At 47.4% G+C, this 22,576-nt stretch overlaps 1 protein-coding gene across 1 annotated transcript in view; it reads right to left on the bottom strand.

The window, feature by feature from the left end:
• Window positions 1-591: 591 nt before the first annotated feature.
• The window catches only part of RNLS (renalase, FAD dependent amine oxidase), a gene marked incomplete at its 5' end in the record, with an annotated part of 22,907 nt that continues 922 nt past the window's right edge, over window positions 592-22,576 (bottom strand). Inside the window, 4 exons of the mRNA XM_027906588.1 lie at window positions 592-922; window positions 4,132-4,307; window positions 11,123-11,296; window positions 14,976-14,980. Coding sequence (XP_027762389.1) covers window positions 770-922; window positions 4,132-4,307; window positions 11,123-11,296; window positions 14,976-14,980 — 508 coding nt within the window. The remainder of the gene's footprint in view (window positions 923-4,131; window positions 4,308-11,122; window positions 11,297-14,975; window positions 14,981-22,576) is intronic.

Raw genomic sequence — 22,576 nt, forward strand, 5'->3', positions numbered from 1 at the left:
GTTAAAATTCTGCCTGGTAGATTTTGTTATTTTTAGTGCTGTGGTAGAGAGGCACTAAATAGAGGCACTAAACTTGTGACATGTGATTTAAGAGGAAGGGCGAGTTAAAATCAGATTTAGAATAAATAAATGGTTCCTTGGTTAATCAAAACTGACTTCACAGAAACACAGTTTAGAAATACTTGAAACCCTGACAGGCAGTATTTTCAACACAATTATACTTGCCGTTTATTTTTTATTTTTTTTCTTAGCATTTCAAATCAAATTCCTTGTTCATTCACTCACATGCCCATTTGTACCCTTCCCTGGACCTGCCCTGCTATTTCTGCACCTGTTCTGCCAAAATAAAGTATCAAGCTGTCTAAAACTCACCTCATTTTTGGACTGGCTGTTTATTTGAGTTTTTATGGTGGTGATGAGGCAACCCTAAGCCTGGATTTTTGAGCTGTTTCAAGTCAGGCTCCTCTCCTTGACATAATTTTTTTTACTGTATAAGTATCAGGAGACCTGGAAAGGCTGCTGGAGCTCCGTGCCTCTGACTAGTGCCAGAAAAAGCTTCACTTCAATCAAAGGAACCACTCACAGCACAGATTCTGGAAAATCCAATTTAATTCTATCCCAATAATTATTACAGCACACCGATACATCTCTCTTTATTTACTTTTGCAAGACAAAGGCCAGTGATGTTGACACTAAACTCGAATTCCATCCATCACTGGAAAATTCATCATAAATCTAGATGAAATTCAGCAGCTTGACTTGGAAATTGCTACAAATGAGACTTGACAGCCTCTGCAAGGCTCACCGCAGACTCTATGCAGCCATCGAAGTTGGAGCGGGTAAATCCATCGCCCCCACAAATCAGGAGAGGCTGAGTATGAAGAATCATTTGCCCTGGACAATTAGGCACAGCCTTTGTAACCTGGAAAAGAAAAGAAAAGTATGCAAGGAGTTGGAAGAGGAAGTATCTCATCTACCTGAGTTTCCCACTGGAAAGGTCTGTTTTCCTTAGGAAAGCCGTGGTAAGAATCCCAGAATGGTTTGGGTTTGGGAGGGACCTTAAAAGATCATCTCTCCTGGCTGTGTCACGCAGTGTTGAGCCTGTTTCAAACCTACCTGTCCATGTGGTGCTGGATCAGTGCATCCCAGAGCACCACTGGAGAATCTCAGCACGGAGACGAGGTGGAAGAAGGTAAATTATTGTGAGGGCAAGGCAGGCACGGGCAGGAAGGATAAAACAGGGAAGAAGATCGTAGAAACACAGAATCATGGAAAAGCTGGGGTTGGAAGGGGCCTAATTCCACCCAGAGATGCCACAAGATGCAGGAGGGAGGTGGGAAGAAGTAGTCTGAGAAAAGGAATGGCAAGACAAGATCTCTAAGGATGAACTGTTGAAAAAGAGAGAAGAATATCTAGAAAGGTGAAGACAGACAGAGAGAGAGAGATAAAACAAAAGGGCAGAAGCAGCACATCAGTAAACCAGCAACAGAGATCAAACCATGGGGTCCTAAAGCATGGTACAAAGAGGACAATTTTGTTCTCATCATTTCCTGATTTTCTGCCTCTGGTCCAAAGACGTGTTGGATTCCTGAACAGCTTCACTGAACAAGCCCTCATGTCCAAGGAATCTTGCTAAATCCAGGGCATTTTCCCACTGATTCAAATGTCCACTCAGCTGGCCACTGCTGAGCCATTACCTGCCACTGCCAAGGGTGGATCAGCTGCAAAACAGCCACATTTATGGAATTGGCTGCATTTTGTGTCACTGTAGCTCTTTAAAGGAGCCAATTATCTGAAATAGCCAGTTGCAACCCGTTAACAGAAGAGTATATCCAGGTATGGAAAATCCAGCCAGAGATCCTCCTTCTCAGACTAATTTTAAGTCAGTATTTAATTTATTCCTAATTTTTTTCTTACAGATCGAGCTGAGTATAAAGAATGAAGAACAGCAAAAGGTTTTTTTTGAGTGTCCTTCCTTGTTGGCCGCTCGGTGCTTGTTTGATGCTGGCTGTACCAAACAGCTCCTGGTTTGTGATCCTGACCTCAGGATCGGTATTTCCACACCTCAGCCTGCACCTTTTCACCTGCATGGCAAGATTTTGTGAGCAATGTATGAAAGACCCTCCCTCTAGAAGGGAGAAAGGAACGATCCTGCTCCTCCTTCACGTTCTTCTGGTAGTGTCCAACATAAATTCCAGATTACCCTTACTGGGATTCAGTCAAAGGTCGGACTTGATAATTTTGGAGGTGTTTTCCAACCATAATGGTTCTCTGATTCCATAGAAAGGGACTTTCTCAAAGACACGTGATGGGTTGGTTGGGAAGCTGGTGGATCTGAATGCTAATGGGGCCTCCCCATAATTAAAGCAGGGGATCCAGAACTGCAGCTGTGCTGCTAAGCAGTGTCAGTAGAATTTTGGGAGTCCTAATCCCTCATCTGCCACGGATAATTGTAATGTCTGCATTTTAATCCCAGGATTGTGCTTGGCCATGTGAAGGATGTTACAGCCGGATTTAATTAACAAGTAGGATAAATCCCATCTAAAAGAGTCAGGGGAAAGATGCACCCATCTTATCAGCTCCCTTTGCCTCTGTGGCAACAGCTTATTATAATTGAAAGTAAAGATAGCTTTAAGAGAAAGAGGGAGCTCTGTCCCAGATATTTAATTTAGGCAGTGATTATTTCATAGGGTGGCATTAGAGATCTCTTTATGGAGATAACACGTCTGACCTACACTGACTTCTTTGCAACCTAAGACATATTGACATTCATCTCCCGAATTACAGGCTGGTGATAATCCCTCCTGTGGCACAGCCAAAAAAGCACCAGCGGCTGCTGGAGTTGGGGCTTGGAGCAACCAGGTCTGCTGGAAGAAGCGTTCCTGCCCATGGCAGGGAGCTGGAATGAGATGACCTTTAAAGTCCTTTCCAACACAAACCATTCAGTGATTCCGTGACTCTGCAATCAATCCTGTGTGTCCATACTTTAGGGTGCATTAATTCTGCTTAGAAATACTTCTTCCTTGGTTTTGGGAACCCTTTCCAGAGCTGGCCAGCCAAGTGTCTGCCTGCTGGAGATAGATCCAACTCTTCTCCTCCCTACCACCTGCAGCTCTGGTGCTCACAAGCAGGAAGGTAACAGGGAAGGCAGAAGAAGAGATCAGAAGTCACAACCAGAAAACAACACCTGAACAGTGACAACTGTGTGGAGATTTAGAATTTTTTTTTTTTTTTGGCAAAAAAACCCAACCCTGAACCGATGAGAGGAACGTACAAAACATACCATGATTTTGATATGATTTATATAAATATAAATATAAATATACCTGTGCTAAGGTGGCTTTTCCAATCTACCAAAACCTAACTCCCAGAAAAATAAACTCTGTGCTAACGAGACTGGGTTCCCAAATTGGATGCAGATCAAGGGCTCTGAGCAGACTTCACAACAGTCATCTACAGCAACCTTTCCAGACTTCATAAAAAGGAGAAATTTTTAGGGGACTGCTTTAAAAGTAAATATTTTGCTGCAACTTCCACGTTCAATTTCACCAATGTAATTTAACTCGAGAGGCTTTGGGTAAACATGCAGATACACTCCAATCCTTTAGGAAATTGCCAACAATTTCCTTGGATTTTTAAAAGAAGCCTGTAAAATATACACATTTGGCTATTATTACCCTTAGGTAGTTTACTTTAAAATATTTTTCACATAACATGCTGTTAAACCAAACTGGGCCAAATCAAATAATAACAATTAGTCCCTCTGAACTCAAGGACTTGTGCTACTCTGTGGTAGGGTGGGAATTTTGCTAATAATATCCCATATTTTTTGGATGTGGAGAGAACGGATCGAGTCATGTTTTTAAATGCCAGTGAAAATCCCACTGAAGTACATGGGATTTACTTCCTTCCTGCACGCTGCTCCTGTCCCTCCTTACAAGGAGAGCTGCAGGACTTACCACTGAGCCAGTGTGCAAAAACATGGCTAGGAATGAGCTGGCTGTTGCTGGCCAGCCTTGGATGCTGCTCCATGGCTACGTGGAGGAATGTACTGTGGATACTGGGCAACCACCCCCCTTTCCTCTTGCTCTCTGAGGATGAAAATCACTGACTGATCCCATGGCAGAGTACCTGAGAGTATCTCCACTTGTGGCACTTGATGCTGCTTGGTTTAGGCAGGGATGGCACAATCCTCTCCAGGTGACTGAGAATTATCTGCTGCACCTCTGCAGGGTCTGAGTCCAGGTACTCACTCCCAAATGTCACAGTCGTGTGGACAACAAGGGAAGGCCCAACTTCGGGAGACTCTGAAATAATAAAGAAGAGAGATGCTTTTTGAAGGATTACTCCTTAATACTTGCCTTCCCCACATGCTGACCATTGTGCCTCCAGCCCAGGAGTCAGTAAGAATGAAATTATCTGGTGGTACCACCCTGTTCTTCCAGCTGGAAAAAAACCCACAAGGAATAACAACACAAGCTGTTCACAAGGAACACAGAGAAGTCAAGGGGGACAATCTCTGCAACACAGAAATACAGAGGACTTGAATCACAGAATGGTTTGGGTTGGAAGGACTTTAAAGATGATCCAGTTCCAATCCCCTGCCATGGGCAGGGACATCTTCAACGAGACCAGGTTGCTCAGAGCTCCATCCAGCCTGGCCTGGGACATATCCAGGGATGATGGGGCAAGGTCTTTGCTGTATTTCAGCTGAGACTGAGCTGGTGTTTGAATTAAGTGCTTCCCACTCACTCCATTAACCAGAAATTCCCTCTCTTGGAAGCAGAAAGCCTTCTCTAGTTAAACCCTTGTTTGAATTTGCACATTCCTAGAAAAATATTTTAGTTTCAGCTAACGAGTGTTTTATGAGCAAGGAACCCACAAAGGAAGAGGCAGCTGAACACTTTCTGACCAGTTCTGGCTGTGAGGTACCAAGCTTGATAGAAGTCTTTATCTCTGCTGTGTCAGTGATGAGATTCCAGCTCCTCAAGCTGGAGACCTCCCTTTGGGAAGACGACAAATTCCAGCTTTCCAAAGGCAACCAAAATGTCTTCCTGTGGTAAGTTTTCTGTCCTGGGCTGATCACTTCAGCACCCACTACCGAGGTGCAGCAGTGCCAAGTCTGGCACCCACAGCAAGCACGAAACCCACGGCTTTAACTTCAACTGGAAGGACCCCCTCACCGAGTCTCTTTTGGGGGGGCCAGCTCAGCCAATCCTTGCCCTTGAGAACTGGGAAAACCAGGCAAAAAGGGTGGGAAGATGTTTCCTGATTTCACAGGCCGTATCTCTGTGGGCATCAGCTTTTCCAGCTGTCTGGAAAAACATCAGAAATGCTACTCAGTCTTTCCTTCCCCTTTTGGGGAAGAAAACAGGGATTGTGATGTCTCTCCACAGACAATGTGAGGGACAGAAAGACCACGTGGGGAAGCCTATTAGGTACCTTGGGATTTATCACAGGGTACGTGGTATTTTGGCAAATACTTCCACGTCAACTTGGCAAAAAGGCTCATTAAAAGAGGATTTTAATAAAATAAATATTCATTGCTTGCTGTGTCGTGTTATAGCCAGCGATTCCACCAGTGATTCCACCAATGATCGCAGCCAAGGGCCACCTTCTCTCAGATCTCTCATCTCTTCCACAGCACGTACAAAACAAGTTTCTGGAGAACAGGCAGTTCGTTGAGTTTTTAATTCCTCTGAGCTACTGATAGCTTGGAGAGCTTCCAGAGGCCACTGAGTCACAGCCTTCCAGTACTGAAATATGCAGCCTGCGAGGATCAACTTTAGCCTCAAGCCCTTTTCCTTCTTCTGCAAAAAATACTGGTTAAAACAGGAGTCCAAAATAGATTTTTCCCTGAAAGCAATGGGGGGATCTCAGTCCTGATGCCCCGTGGGAGAACGACTGTCGGGGGAGTAAAACCCGTCATCTTCCTCCCAGTGCTTTAGATCAGGCTGCAACAACCTGCTGGGAAATGAGGGCTTCTGGTGAGATCTTAATTTCCTTTATTTGTGGCAAGGATGCAAGCTGGCCATGGCCACGACACGAGGGTCAACCCTGTCCTGGGGGGCATCGGGCCCCGCATCGCCGGCCGGGCCAGGGAGGGGATTGTCCCGCTCTGCTCTGCCCTGGGGCGGCCTCTCCTCAATATTGGGGCAGTTTGGTGGGGGGACACAACATCAGAAAGTTCTGATGCCATCAGAGAGTGTCCAAAGGAGGGCAGTGAAGATGGGGAAGGGCCTCGATTTGAAGCCGTGTGAGGATGCTGAGGGCACTTGGTGGGTTCAGCTGGAGAAGAGGAGGCTGAGGGGAGACCCCACTGCAGTTCCAACTTCCTTGGGAGGGGCAGAGGAGGGGCAGGACTGAGCTCTGCTCTGAGGGGAGCAGGGACAGCACCCAGGGAATGGCTGGAGCTGTGTCAGGGCAGGCTCAGGTTGGATCTCGGGAGAAGGTTCTTCCCCCAGAGGGTGGCTGGCACTGAACAGGCTCCCCAGGGCAGTGGGCACAGCACCAAGGCTGCCAGAGCTCCAGGAGGGTTTGGATGATCCTCTGGGGCACAGGGGGTGACTCTTGGGGATGGTCCTGTGGGGCCCTGAGCATTGGGGGGGTTCCATCCTTGGGGACTGCCTCAACTCTCCTGGACATCTGCTGTAGCTGCGACATTTGCTCTGCCGGGAGCAGGGACAGCCCAGAGTCCCTCGCCCAGCTGGAACCCTGCAGAATTGGTGTAAATCCATGAAAACAGAGGAGGAGAACCTCCATCACTGAGCAGCATGAAGTACAAGCTGTCACAGGGAGAGGACACATCAGCTACCTGGAAGGGGTGTCAAGTGCAAAGAGCATGGAAGTGATTAGGGCTCACCATACGCTGCACTTTGGCCAGTTGCAGCCGTGAATTAAGCAGCAAAGTCTTCCCATGTTGAACTTCCTGTGGAAACTGGAACTTGACCTAGAACCTGGGAATGAGGGGAAAGGTTTTTGGATTGTGAGCAGAAGGCAGCAGCCATCAGCTCCTTAACGTTTTGGGACTGTTTTGGGACTGTCTCAACACTCGTCATTAATTCCCAGCTGGAGAAATCACACGGGCTGTGTTAAAAAAGAGAAGGACAGACTGCTGACAGTGAGAATTTAAACAGGATTAAGCCTTTTAGGAGTCTTATCTTCCAGAAAAAGGATGGGGCTAATAAAAGATCCCTGGAAAAGCACACAGAGAACAGAGCTCACTTGCCCAGCACAGTGGTTTGCAGCTCCAGGACATCTGGTGTCAGAGAGGTGGCTCTTAGCTTTGAGTAACACCTTTAGTGTGGAATTGTGGTGTCCTGGGTGAAGCTGCTCAGGCTGGAAGCATAGCTGTCACTGTCACAGGTGGGATACAAAGACCCAGGGGTGAATTCCTCCAGGCACTCTGTACTGCAGGACAGTGACAAAATGAACAGCCCGAGTCTTCCCACAGGGACCTCCTTCTGCCCCGAGAAGTTCTCAGATGGTATTAAGAATGTGAAGTCAGCTCCTGTGGTGGCCATGTCATCCTTACCAACAGTCTCAGGGAAATCACAATAAAGTAAAGCATATAAAATGATGATGAAAACAATAAACCAAAGCATATGTTCTTGAAGAAAGCTCACGGTGGATCACCTGTCCACCAAAATCTCCTTCCTTGCAAAATGCAAAAGCTACTTTTCTCTGACGAATCTATGCCAAGGTCAGGGTTCAGAGTCCTTAAATTCAAAAGGGATTTTAGAGATGAGCTGCAATCCCTGGGATCCACGGAGGCCTGAAGTTTCCTCAGAAAAGAGAACACCATCAGAGCCTGAAAGTCAGAGGATCCGTTTGGCAAATGGTCAGGATGGTGTCTCGTCATGTCCTGGGACAGGCTGAAAAGTAACTGCGGAGAGAGAGAGAGAGAGAGGAACTGGAGGGTAACATGGATTTCAAGGCACCAGGAAGGGGACAGAGCACAGTGCTCTTGGGACTGCATCAGTGGCAGAAGGTGCCCTGCCCTTCGACACTGCCAGGGGGGACTTGGCAAAGACAGGGAGAAGCAGCTACAGCTCCTACTATCCCCAAGAAAGCAGAAACCAACTGGATTTTCCCAAACAGTAATATTCTAGGAGAGATAACCGTGTCCAAGGGCCACTGTGGAGCATGTTTTGCAGTTGCTCAGCTTGAAAGGCTTTGAAGCAAGAAATCCTAGGCCACAAGGGACACAGCGCCCACCGAGGCGTCAAGGACAGGGCGTTCAGAGAGGCTCATCAGCCTTGACCTCAGAAGTGGTTGTGCTGGTTTAGGACTGAAGTACTTTTGTGGAGAAGCATGAGGCAGCACGGGCTGGAATATGCACGCCCTGGAAGTGGCCTGTGGTGGCTCACAGGCTCTGCAGAGCCCACAGATCCACCGACCCTTGGGAGAACGAGATCAACTTTCACAGAGGCAGAGAAAGTAAGCAGCCACGACCTGCTGATGAGTTTGCAGGCTCCACAGATGCATCCACAAAACTTCCACAGAGAGGGTGGAAAATTCTTCCCGGTTCAGCTGTGCTGACATTAAAACTTGCTGGACAGCAAATGTGGACAGAGCTTGAAGAATTTCCTGTCTTCGCCAGCGGGGTTTGCTTGGACTCACTTCCCAGTTCATTTATTAGTGTGTTCAGTAAATACTCACCAGAACATTGTCTGCCTCAGAGTCACAGGACTTAGGGAGGGAGGGAGGAACCTCTGGAGGTCTCTAGTCCAACCTCCTGCTCAAAACTGGAGCCAGCTTCAAAGGGAGATCATACTCCTACTGTTGGAGCGCTCAGGGATCGATCCAAGGGTTACAACCTGGTCTCCGGAAGAGAAATGTGTATGGACGCGACAGGCACACATCTCCCACAGGAATGTTTTCTGCCTTCTTGGAGTGAATGGTGTCAAGTATTTTTCTCATGTTCCTGCCCAAAATCTGGAGTCATAACAGACACTGATAAAAAAACAAGAGGTGGTTGTTCCCTGCCCCTCAGGATTTTTTGCAATCATACCATGAGTAGCATGAGGGGAAGGGAAAGGCCATTTGCCACACCAAAAAAAAAAAAAAAAACCAACCAAAAAAACACCCACAGAAAAAACCAAAAAACAACACCCTGAAGATTAGGCTGCAAAGGAAATGCTGCTGGGTCAGCGTGGAGGGCAGAAGAGAAGCTGGACACCTCCAGACAGGCTGGAACTGTATCCCTGCACCCTGGGAGGAATCAGCACGCTGCCAAAAGAGAAGTCAACATGCAGGACTCATAAAACCGAAAAAAAAAAAAAAAAAAAAAAGAGCAGTGATTAAGTTTGCTACACCCAGAAAATAAGCAAGAGAAATGGAGGTTCAGTTCCAAAATGCCACGCTGCTATTTGGCAGAAGGGCTCGTGAGCTCTCCCAGTTATCCTCAGAAGATCCCGAGGTTTGTAAGGTCCCATATTCTCCCTGGAATAAAATCTACTCTATCTGACAAGGCACATTTGGGAGGAAAAATTCTACTTTCAATTCTACTGAGAAGATAAAGGAATCTATATTTTAAAATAAAAAAGGATACTCGAGGATTACACCGAAACCCTAAAAACCTGTAAGAGGGATCTTCCCTTTAAATGATACAGCCCTGGAGTGAAAGAAGGGAACCACTTCCATTTTTATGTGTCATCTATCTTTAGTCCTCCGGAACGCAAAGAGATGCAAAGACTGCGGTATTACAGAAATAATTTATAGTGGAGAATTCCCACTGTCCCCCCAACCAGTTATAAATATTGATGGGGTGTTTAAGGCAGCCAATCGCACAAATATTTAATATTCATGCACGGGGAATTCAACATACACTTCTTGTAGGCTCTTCCTTACGTAACGTTCCAGCGTTCCCTCTGCGGATGGGGGTGGGATTCCTACAGGCAGCAGCTGAGACCCTCAGCTGATGGAAACAGCCTTCCTGGTCGGAGGGTCACGCCAGGGAATGGCCTGAAGTTGTGTCAGGGGAGAGTTAAGTTGGATCTCAGAAAGAGGTTCTTGGGCACTGACCAGGCTCCCCAGGGCAGCGGGCACAGCCCCAAGGCTGCCAGAGCTCCAGGAGTGTTTGGGCAACGCTCTCAGTGACGGGGTGGGATTGTTTGCGGTGTCCTGAGCAGGGCCAGGAGCTGGATTCGATGATCCTGATGGTTCCCTTCCAACTCAGCATATTCTGTGATTCCACAGGGGTCCTGACTCCCAACGCCACTGTCACACCACGACACTCCCTCCCGACAGCCTGTTCCATTAAACTGCATGTACCAAGTGAACTTGGGAATAATAATTGCGTATTAGACAGCAGCTGGGTAAGAAAATCCTTATTCTGTGACAGTGAGTCACAGGGTTCCATGGATCACCACAAAGGTGGGCAGGTTTTCACCCCCACAACACGTTCGTGGCTCACCCCGGTCACGGTCGCAAGGCGAGCGAGGACCAGAATCGGGCAGCGCTTGCAGCTCCTAACGAGCTTGATGAAACTCAAATGCTGGTGGTTTCTCTCGAGCTATTCTATGCCAACACACTCTTGGTATATGCAATGCATTTAATAAATAAAACATATACTTACTCGACTGCCGTCTTCCAGAAATAGATGAGAAGTGTCTGCCTTGTGGGATGTTCTCCAAGCCTTACCAAGCAGTCATTTCAAGGATTCTCCATGATTATAAAAGCACACACTGGCTAACTCTGCACTGGGCTGAACAGCCTCAATTATATAACTCATTACTACTTCCAAGCGTGCTTAGTGGAAAGAACAGGAGTTGTAGAGTGAGATGATGGGAGACAAATTGGCATGTGCATGAATCAACGTTTAAACAAAGGAACTCCGGCTCTTTCCTGGAATAGCAACATTTTGATGTCTCAAATCCCCCGACACTGGTTTCATAAACGCGGTAACGTAAACCATGTGCTGGGTGGTGATTTTCTGAGGACCTTCCCGCTTTCATTGTGTATTTTATTACAGGCCAAATGTGACATTAAACGCTATCCGCTGCGGCTTGGAGTTAAATACTTGCTCTGTTCAGAATAGCAACACTCAATTAAACAGCATTTTTCATGATCTACACCCTCTATTGTCGCTGTGTTAAAGGGAAATAATGGGAGCACTGACCTATATTGCGTTTCTTATTATCGATGGAGATGAAGCGTATGCAGGGATTATCAGTGATGTACTGAGCAGCCCAGGGGACATCAATCCGTGTACCAGCTTCATAAAAAAGTCCCAAAGCGTAGCGGGAGGAGTAGCTCACAGATTCCAGTTGCTGCTTTTGACTTTCATTAATTACTGGGGGGGGGGGAAAAAAAAAAAAAAAGAGAAAAAAAAAAATCAGACAGATTTTCTCTCCTCTCAGAACATTAAATATGTGAATGCTGCGGTTAAGCTGATTATTCCTTCCTGAAAATGGCCAGACTGCTAAAACTAAGAATTTAATATTAAGCCTAGTGCTTTGTAATTTTTTTTTCTGGGACACCTCTTCATGAAGTTTTAATGGCGCATTATGTAGAGTATGTCCTTCACACACAACCCTCCCCCCAGCTGGTGGTGGTTCATCTCCCAGCTCTCTGCGAGTTGCCTCTGACTGGAAACTTCAAATACCGGTGACTTTTCCCCAGACCTTTACTCAAAATGGTGGATAAATAGGAATAAGGGGTTTGGGTTGCCTCAAGCACACCAAGTAAATAGTTGCTTGGCTCAACAAAAAGCTAAATGACTTCACATATCGCCAAAATGAACCCAGAGACTCTTGAATGTCTGGGGGAAATAGCCCCACAACTTGTGTGTCACAACCTGAATGAAGAAAAATCTGTGTTTCAGACACACAAAGGGTTTGTAGTGAAGTTCAGTTCCTTCAGCTGAAGGTATTTTAAAGCAGTTTACAGAGCAAATATGAATCCATTCCTCCCCGTGATCAACTCCTCTATCTCCCAGTTTGCTTTTTGCCTCAAAAAAAAGAAGGACACTGGTGTGACTGACCCTGATGTTCCTCAGACCTGGCAACCAGGATGGCTTCCTCACACGCTGCCAAGGAACTGGTATTCCCTGCTGTGCCAGAGCAAGGCTCAAAGAACCAGGGCTATAAATCCTACTCCATGTGACACAGCCCCTCCTGAGCCCCCCAGTCCCCTCACTGAGGCTCCTGGATTGTCTCCCCCATCCCACCACAACCTCCACACCCACACCAGCCTGACCTAACCCCCAGCACATCAGAGGATCACAAGTCAGATTCCATCTCCAATCCCGTCAGAAACCAACCCTGAAACGTCTCCAAGAAAAACTCTCACGAATTTTGAGGATTTTCCCCATGTATTTTCCCCACAAATATGCTGGGAAATGGAGAAACGTGGGGGAGAGGGCAGAAGGAAACACAGATCAAACCGTGAAAGCTGGAGAAAGAAAAGGAGGAGAAATGAGGCATCTGGCAGGAGGGGTGGTGGTGGAGATGGAGGAAGCCAGAGGACAGGATTGGCTGAGCACAGTGGGGTTGGAAGGAGCTCCCCTTTCCCTCTCCAGTCCAACACTCCCTCTGAGAAGATGCCAAGGGTTTCAGTTGCCTCTCATCTCACCCCTGACACCTGGATCATTCCAAGGAAGATTTACTCCAAGGTCGCTCTGCCTTCCCCCAGGGCAGGCTGCTCCCCTGGGATCCAGGGCTCCTGGGTGCCTAGGGCTCTTTGCCCAAACTCCAGAGCAGCCTGGCATGGAGACCACCCCAGGCTGCAGCAGGGCCCTGAGTTTCATCCCGCTTTTCCGTGCCATCCAAACATTTTGTGTTGACCCAGGCACTGGCAGGACTCCCCCAGCTCCCTGCGTCTCCTGCAGGTTGTCATCTCCTTCCTCCTCCATCCCTCTGCTCTTCCACAGCTTCTCTCCAGCTTTTGGGAGATTCCACGACCTGGCAAAGCCTGTAGGACCAGGAGGGAAAGGGAAGGGATTAAGCAGGGCTGTGGGGCGGACTGGAGGACTGCCCTGGAGGAAAGGATGCCAGAGGACCTCGCACATCCAGCCCCAGTGGAAATATTATTCCCTGGCCTGTGCTAAGCTCCAGCTGAAGCCATGGATTTAACAGTGCAGGCACATGGTGCCAGCCTCCGGGAACCACCTCAGGGCCCTTTTCCAAGTGGGAACAGCGGCGTTGGCGATTTCAGTGGTGCCCGTCCCGGTTCCTCCTGGCAAAGCACAAGAGCCCAGACAGGGAAAAGAGCTGCTGCTAAACACATTAGGCACATAGGATGGCACAAATCTCACCCAGAAACCCCCCTGTTCCTCTTGCAAGTAAGGGCTCTGCACAGCTGGGTTCTGAGGTGTCCACCACCAACCAGCTCCCCCCTTCCTACAGCATGATAAACAATCACCATGTGTTGCACATTCTTGTTGTGCTTCGAGAGGATATTGAAGTCCTATAAACAAGCAAACAAACACGAAGCTCTAACATCCCATCTAAAGCACTACTCTTTGTCCAGGTTACTCTGGCAACTGACTTCCCCTTGGGGAAAGAAAAATAAACAAGACCTCCCCAGGCCTGCAAGGCAAATTCCCACCACCATCACCCAGCAAAGCAGGAATGCATCTGGGATGGAGCTGAGCTGCAGGGGAAGGGACCAGCAGGTTGAAATTTGCTTCAGGTTTACTACACAGAGCCCTTCAGAAGGCACAGCCTTCGCAACCAACACTCAGCGTTGCCAAAAAGCCAAGGCAGCCAGTTGGTTGGTTCAAGACTTCCCATGTCTTTATGGACCTGCCTTCACAAGCTGTGAGGTGTGAGGGGTCACTGGGGATGGACGCCGAGCAGCAGAGCAGGAACCAGAGCTAAGCCATGATTTTGTCAGCTGTAACTACACACCTACAGACAGAGCTTGGGGCCGGGGGGTGCTGAGGAAAGGAGGATGAAGGAAATGAGCCCAGCTGGGCAACCTCACCCCCAGGAGAGGGGAGAACAGGGAGGGTAGGCAGACACAAGTGACAGAGCTCTGACAAGGGGCTGTAAACAGCCAGGGTGGCTTGTTCACAGCAGCCAGGGAAGGAATAGCTTCAGGAAGGAGTGACTTTTCAAAAAGCCTCGAGGAGATGGAATAACACACAGGCTGAGGGCAGCCTGTTACAGCGCCCAGCACATGCAGGCACTCTGGGGACGGTGACAGGCCCCTCCCTAGAGAGATGTGAACCCCAGAAACACTGAGGAGTTCAGAGAATCACAGAATCAAACCCCCGAGATCATCAAGCCCAACCTGTGACTGATCCCCCATAACCCAGAAATGACTCATACCCACCCATCCCAAACAGTCAGGTTGATATCTCAAAATTTAAAAGTGAGTTCATTCAACCACTGATGCACCAATTGGCTTTGTTATGGCTTGGGTTTTTTAAAAAAATAACGCCCGTGGTTCACTGGGTCCTAAACGGCTGCAAATTTAGTTTTTACAAGGGAGATTTCACAGCTTGAGAAGACAGGCAAGAAAGTGGCACCAAGTCTGAAATCCAGCAATGAGAAAGCTGAGCTACACGCAGAAACAAGGTTAAGAGTTGTAAGATTGAGGTTTTTCCCCTGCTCCATCCATTATGCGTTTCAGCAAGGCCAACAAGTTGATCTGAGGACATGAAGAGAACCTTCATTTCGAATTTCCATACTTTTATTGCTTTAAATGAAAACCAGACTGTTGTTTTAATGCTGTGGACGAAACCACAAAACAACTATTAATTTTTCTGCTTCCAACAAAAACGGTTAAGATGATTTTAATGACATTTTGGAAAAAAAAAAATACAACCCTCTAGTTTTCAGACCACGGAATTGCCCAGCGTATAAGAATCAGCCATAGCAATATTTTTAAAGCACTGCATAAAGACACGAAAATCTTGTATTTTCCACTGAAAAACTCAGCTCCAGCTGCACTGCGAGTGCCACTGAAGTAAGTGTCCTCTGGAGATTTCATCACATCAAAGCAAGGGGCATGCATACTTCATTTGCTGTTTCTCTAGACACTGACAGCAGAGTGGATTACTTATCTGCAACACTCCATAAATACAGCCAGGGCCTTTTATCTGCCATTCCAGTACTTTAATGTCACCTCGCTCCCTCACTCGTGTTGTGGGAAGGAGGGGACCCAGAGATCCCATTAGGGCCAGCAAGAGAGAGGAGAGCCAAGGCTTGAGCTGGCAGGCTGGGAGCACGGGCACCAGGCCATCCAGGCAGCCAGGACTGAGCCCAGCCTACCATCACCAAGGCCAGGGAGGCAAAAATAAACCCAGCTGCTCCGACGGCCAAGAACCCACTGGGGTGATCAAGGTTGAATCCTGGACATTCAGTCTTTTGCCAGCAAAGTCCAGGAGGGGATTGCAATATCACAGACTCACAGAACGGTTTAGGTTGGAAGGGATCTTAAGCATTATCTTGTTCCAACCCCCTGCCATGGGCAGGGACACCTCCCACTAGCCCAGGTGGCTCCAAGCCCCGTCCAACCTGGCCTTGGACACTTCCAGGGATTGGGGACCCACAGCTTCTCTGGGCAACCTGTGCCAGGGCCTCCCCACCCTCACAGGGAAGACTTTCACCCCAGTATCTAATCCAAACCTACTCTCTGTCAACCTGAAGACGCTTTTCTCTGCAGAGAGGCACTGCAGGAGCCACGTAGCACCTGGATCACTCACCACCAGCTCGTGGCAGCTGTCAGAGGCTCCTGCAAGGACTGGGCTTGCAGCAGCACTTTTGAGCAGGCAGAGATGGGGATGAGACACGATGGGCCAGTACAGGACCCAGCTCAGTCTGGTAACTGAAGCAGACAGGTCACCTGTGACGTCCCACCAAGTCCCACGTGCTTGCCACTCTAGGTCACAACTGCTGGGGCCAGGGAGAAACCTCGCTGAGAACTGCAGGGAAAAGCAGATGCTACAATGTGAGATGCATTGAGAATGATACTTGTTTTGCAAAGTTTCACTGTTCCTAACCCAGTGCTTCTGAAAGCCTGCGGATACTTATCCCCCCATCAAGCCACCACGTGATGTCAGAGCTCAGCTGGGATGCTTGTACCCAGCTCCTGCGTGACCACAGGGATGTGTGGGCAAACTTGGGTAATGGAATTGAGATCCTGGTCTGAAAGACTCCCGGGGAGAAGGAAAACTCTTCTGTTTCCCCATCCAGTCTTGCTGAGTGGCACGGGCGATGTTGCACCCTGACGACCAGCAGCTCCAAAGAAGACAACAAATAGCTGGATATACAGCCTGTGCTTTAGTGCACAAAGTCACCGCCTGATAGGTTCAAAATCACTTTTTAAGGTATGGCCAAGGTGGCTGTAAATCTAGAGACAATTAGACATGACCAGCCACCAGAGGAGTATGGAAAAAAAAAAAAAAAACTATAGGAAAACTTCTAAGGAATGAAAGTGCTATTAAACCAGGAAAATATGAGGATGCAGTTTTCTCTCTCAGGAAAAGATTGCTCTTTTCAGTCTTAATTTCTTTTACTGGAAACTTCTTATTCTTCTAACCACCCGACAGCTTTAGCTTTGGTGGGAATAGCAGTCAAGCCTGGCTTGAGCTTTGTGACTTTGTCACTGCCCAGGCACCCTGCAGTTTTCAGAACCTGAGCTTCCTCTTCTGGAAACAAAATTAGCCCTGCCCAACTCCCAGTCCCCACCTTTACTTCTCTTCGCAGAGAGAAGTAAAACACCCTGCCCATTCCTTCTTGCCGGAAGATACCTTCTGGAAAATTCAGCGAGACATCCAGAATTAAGAAAACCTGACAAATTTACAACAGTCTCATTTTCTAGCAGATGAGTGACCTGGTGCACAAGTTCCCCTGCAACCTCCACAGAACTCAGTTCGACCTCAGACTAGGAAGGTTTCCCTCCACCTCCTTCTTTTTTTTTTTTTTTTTTGTCCATACTTCCATGACAATCCACTTACCTCACAGCTGCGCCCTCCATAACCCCACCACTGACCCAATCCCCCCCCAAAAAAAGGTTTTGTGATTTCCTCAGGCTGCTTTGCTGGAGATTCTACTTGCAGCACCCGACGCTGCCAGCGAATGTAAATGCGTCACTCAGACGCTGCCAGTGCCAGGGTGTCTGTAAGTGGCAAGTGCCCACCACTGTTTTAAAAGTTAAAAAGGAAACGCTGTGGTTTTAAACGGCAGCAAAGATATTTTTAGCCTGGGTATCAAGTTAAGAGAGTCCCATCAGAACGGGCAGCTCGGGTAAGTACCTGCAGGGACAGTTTATTGTCACAGCTGGCGGAGCAGGAGATGAATTATTCAGGCTGGCACATTATCATAACCTTCACACAACGAAGCCTGCTTGGACGGCAAACTCTTCCTCCTCAGCAGGCTTGCACAGAGACCTTTCCTACTGCTCCCTGGAGGCAGAAACCGCTGCCCCCAGCTCTCCAGCTGCGTGGTGACAAAGGACAGGCTTTTCAGGCCATCCCCCTCGGCGGAGTCACCAAGCCACTGGCCCTCTGCCACCGCGCTGACCGATTCAAGATGCAGCCTGTTCCTGCTTCTGCCTTTGCGTAGGAGGGAGCAGAGGTTATGAGAAAGGCTTAGTTTTTAAGTCCAGCTTCCTTATCAAACAGCTTGGGAGTTGTTTGTGTTTTTTTTTTTTTTTTTTAAAAAGGCAGCATAACGGTTCAATGCAGCCCTGCCTGTTATCTGCACTGAAACGCTGACTAAAAACAGTCATTTGTTGGGATACGCTTCTCGTCGTTGGAATGATCCACTTTGGATCCAACGCAGTGCTCACCTCTGTGTGTCTGAAACGTCCATGAGGGTTTAAATAACTGTTCCAAATCACTGCAGTCCTGACTGACTTTGGCCCAAAGCTCCTTTATCTGAAGTTTGTGGCACGCAAAGGAAAGGAATATTTAGAAACGCAGATGATTGAGTGGAAAAGAAGGATGCTGGGGGATAAAAAGGCAGAACAAGCGATTTTTTTAATGAACTTTATAAGAATTATGCTTGGATACCTGTCTACCAGCTGCTCCTGACAAGATTATTAAAAATTCACAGAAACACAGAATAGTCGGGGTTGGAAGGCACATCTGGAGATCATCCAGTGCAACCCCCCAGCCAAGGCAGGGTCAACACAGAGCAGGTGACACAGGAACGTGTCCAGGTGGGTTTGGAATGTCTCCGGAGAGGGAGACTCCATGCCCTCCCTGGGCAGCTGTTCCAGTGCTCTGCCACCCTCCTAAAGTTGAGGTGGAACTTGTTGTGTTTTAGTTTAGGGCCACTCCTCCTCATCCTCAGTATTTCACTCGCTATTAAACTAAAACCTCCATCAGTTTGCACAAGAAACGTTTCCATGAACCTCCTGCAGCACCACATATGTCCAAGTCAGCTTCTGAACCAACAGAGAAAAGGAACTGCACCATTTCTAGGACAGGGGACAAAGCTGGCACGAGGGCTGAGAACCACCCCCTCCTGTCTCCTGAAGGAAGGGGCACGGATGAGGAAACAGGGGAGATGCTCCACAGGATTTCTCCTGCTTCGGGTCTTACTTTTTACCAAAAAATAAAAACTCTGATCCAAAGCAGTAATGTTTTTTGTTACTTCTAACATAACAATTCCAGTTTTAAATTTAGTCAACTTCTCCATCCTCCTTCCCCAATTCCAGAGTTTCCTCTTAACCCTGCATGCTGTATTATCTGCAGCCCAGGAGCTCCACGCTGGTCTCTCAGGCCCATGTGCTCAGTCTCCAACCTGAAAGTGGCTTTAATGCACACATTCCCATTATTTTGTACTGGCATTAATGGGGAAAATGACTTTTCAGGCTGCTTATTTGGATGACTGAGAAGCTGCCTCTTAACCAAAAAGCTGGTCACGGCACACCATGGAAATGCCGCTCCCCGCCATTTACTGGAGCTCCGGTTCTGACTCCAAATTAATGACATCTTCCTTTAAAATATGAACCTCTGCTAAGCTCCCACCCTGGGAAGAACAGGATATGACATTTATAAGCAAGTACAACTAAAGAAGAAGACAATAAGTGATTCTTTTCACCATCCAAACCCTTCCTGTGGTTACAGCGCAACCTGCCCGGGGAAAAGAATCCTGTAACGGTTCAAAATGCCCCTATTTTAGCTGGGAAATTTCTTCCAGTTTTGCTTGGGAGGGAGCAGAGATAAAACACCTCTGTGGGACAGAGTAACTCCTTCCAGCAAGGAATACTCAGAATTTTCCAAGAAATTTTGGACATGCTTGAAAATTAGATTCATTTAGAAAGAACCCCAAGAAATAGGTCGGTGAAGTCCAAATAAAAAACATAATGCACGTGGAACACTCCAGTTTTTGCTCTGTAAGCATTTAGAGGTAATGATGTAGAATATATATATGACATGGTATCATGTAACTCTCACTAGCACGACTGCAAACACCGTTTCCATACTACAACAACAACATTTTCACTGTGTTATTCTCACAAAGCCCACCAGTTTCTGTGGCTGGCACTGAAGTCGACAGAAGCTGAAGACAACTTGGAGAAAATCTGATTTTATTCAGAGACCTCTGTATAGATTTAAGATCTCATCTCGGAGTTAAGAGGCTTGGAAAAGTTTGGCTAAAAAAAAAAAAAAAAAAAAAAAGCTCATTGTCACATTTCCCCCGGATTAATTTGCAAATTAATTTGCAAAAGTTACTCCGTAACTTGATGTAGGAAGGAAGCTCTTCTAAGTCCTCTCTAATGACACGGCACAGCAGGAAGATGAAGCTGGATTAATTTGCAAATTAAGCTTCCTTCCTACATCAAGTTACAAAGTCCTACACACAGTTCTGTTACTCTCTGGTGCCAAAACGTAAAAGCTCATTACTTACATAATCGCCATCATAAAACATTTAGCAAATAACTCGTGCACCTACTGTACACAGCACTGAGCTGAATAATAAAGTCAAGAGGATTTATTTTCTTTAAATATTACACTAGTTGCTGAAATAGCATTAAAAGCTTTTCAAGGCAAGCAAGTAAGAGGTTGGCTTATAGCTCTGTGTTTTGACTCGGACAGAATAAACACATCAATAAACTGAAATTAAGATCTGCCTGATGTTTGTGGCTTCTGGGCTGCAGCTCCCCACTCCTTACAGCGGAGGACCCTAATGGCACACAGAGGTGGAACACAGCAACTTGGGGGGTTCCCTAAATGTGTTCCCAGCACTGAACAACTCCTTGCAGCGCTTCCCCTTTCTCCAAATTCACATCCACGCCTGGTAATGCCACACCAGACAGTGGCAATGCAAACTCTCAGCACCAAAATGCAGCTTCACAGTGATGGGCAGCAGAGCTACGTCCACTGAAATAAGTGCCGGAGGAAAATGCTTTCAGGCATTAATTATTGAGGAAGGATTCAGCTGGCCACTGGAAACTTCCACCTGAGGCAAAAAAAATTAACGTATTTTTCCTCTCTTTTTAAAGGAGTTCGTTATTACCAGGAGGATGCAAAAGTTAAAGAAATACAGGGTAGAGCTGTGCACATCAGAAAGCCAAAGGAATTGTATTCAACTTTGACAAGAACCCCCTCGGGGTGATTTTTAGGGGATTTTCCCCCTCCCCCCGCTCAGGCCAGACTAGTTAGGAAGTTTCAGTATTACCTTTATTCGGACCTCTCTCTCTTTTTTTTTTTTTTTTTTTTTTCATTTTCTGAATCACTCCAAACAGCCTGTGCTGGAAGAGAGGTTTATACTTCCAGAGGCTGCTAATACAACGCAGCTGCCTCTTCCAGGCTGAAGAATCCCAGGATACTTAGTCATCTCTTCCATGCCTCTGGCCATCCACCCCCGTGGGCACCTCTGAAGCTTTTTTGGATGTTGAACACACACACACTGCACGCCACAGCGGAGCTGCAGGCACACCACGGGTGTCTCCAACAGCACCAAGGAATGCACAGACAGGAGGAGCTGGGAATCCGAACAGGAGCCCCAGCGGCCAGTTCTGATCCACCCCTCTCATGGGAGCTTCCTGCACACAGGTTAAAACCAAATGATAATGGTCTCCCCTCCTAATGTTGAGGGCATTTATCAACCACATTCCTCCTTAAACAGCAGATGCAGCAGAAGGGGAGTGGGAGACGCAGCCAAGAAGTGGTTTGCTGCCATCCCCTCCTCCTGTGACCATAGTTCCCATACGGTTTTTACCCTAAAGCTTGTGTTAAATGCTGGAGGGGATCTGTCTGCTGCTTTACTTACTCAGGAAAAATGGGGGACTAAATGACTTTACACATCTCTAGGGAGTCTTTGGACATCCATTCTACTGTTAATTCTCAACATTAAGTTTTGCTTTCCCAATCCACCATAAATAGTCTCCTTTTTTTTTTTTTTTTTTTAACATTATTAATGACTGGGAAGCTCTATCTGCCACACAGTTTAGCTCAAATGCTTCCACGCTGCTTCTCTTCAGTTCATCAGTTTGGCCTGAAGGTGCCCATATATTTTACCATCCTCAGCTGGGGAATCTCACAGCTCTGCTCATTTCCACTCTCCTCTACTGCAGCAAACCTGGACCTCCTGAGGAGGATCTCAGTGCATCCTGATGCTTCTCTTGGGAAGGACAGCGTTGGAATTAGTGAGAATGGTGTTCTCCCAAAATTGCTCTCCCAGTGGATGGCCAGGCACTCCTCTGCTCACACTGGCCTCGCACCGTGTTGACTGATTTTGCCATATCTTGAAGAAAGCTGGACACCTGACTTCTCTGTGAGAGGCAAATCATGATGGTACAAACAAGTACATGGATAAGAATATAATTTAGGATTTTATTTTTTAAATCGGCAAAGAATTATTCCCTGACAGTGAGGACAGGGATCAGCCCCCTGATCTGTTCTGCTCCTGCCACAGAAAGCCCAGACCACTGTTAAGGCAAAGAATCAAATAAAATGCGGCACAGAATAAATCCCAAAGTGAAAAGGGGTTCTGAAGTTGGTCTTAGTATGAAAGGCTGAGAGAATTGGGATTGTTCAGCCTGGAAAGGAGAAGCTTTGGGGTGACCCAATTGTGGCCTTTCAGTGTCTGAAGGGAGCTGCCAACGAAGATGGAGAGAGACTATTTACAGGGGCCTGGAGGGACAGGACAAGGGGGAATGGCTTCCCATTGCCAGAGGGCAAGGTTAGATGGGATATTGGGAAGAAATTCTCCCCTGTGAGGGTGGGCGGGCCCTGGCACAGGTTGCCCAGAGAAGCTGTGGCTGCCCCTGGATCCCTGGAAGTGTCCAAGGCCAGGTTGGACGGGGCTTGGAGCAACCTGGGCTAGTAGAAGGTGTCCCTGCCCGTGGCAGGGAGTGGGACTGGATGAGATTTAAGGTTCCTTCAACCCAGGCCATTCTATGATTCTGTGATGGGTCCTGAAACCCCTCAGGAGAGCACAGTCGCAGCAAGAAGATGGTTTTCCCCATCTGATCAAGTTCCGTCCTCTCCCCCTTGGATGGGTGAGCTGAAAACCCAACAAATATCAAATCCTACCGCTTCATGTCACCACAAGCTGTGGGACGTGTCCCCTGATTAAAAGGCAGAAGGATCATGACCAGAAAGCTTCCAGTGAGAAAGGAGGGAATGGCACTGGCACAGAAATGTTGGCAATATCGAGGTGCCAGAAAA

This window comes from Empidonax traillii, unplaced genomic scaffold (assembly GCF_003031625.1).
Source record: "Empidonax traillii isolate 1590-97213 ecotype Southwest subspecies unplaced genomic scaffold, ASM303162v1 scaffold1324:size130620, whole genome shotgun sequence".
NCBI lineage: Eukaryota > Metazoa > Chordata > Aves > Passeriformes > Tyrannidae > Empidonax > Empidonax traillii.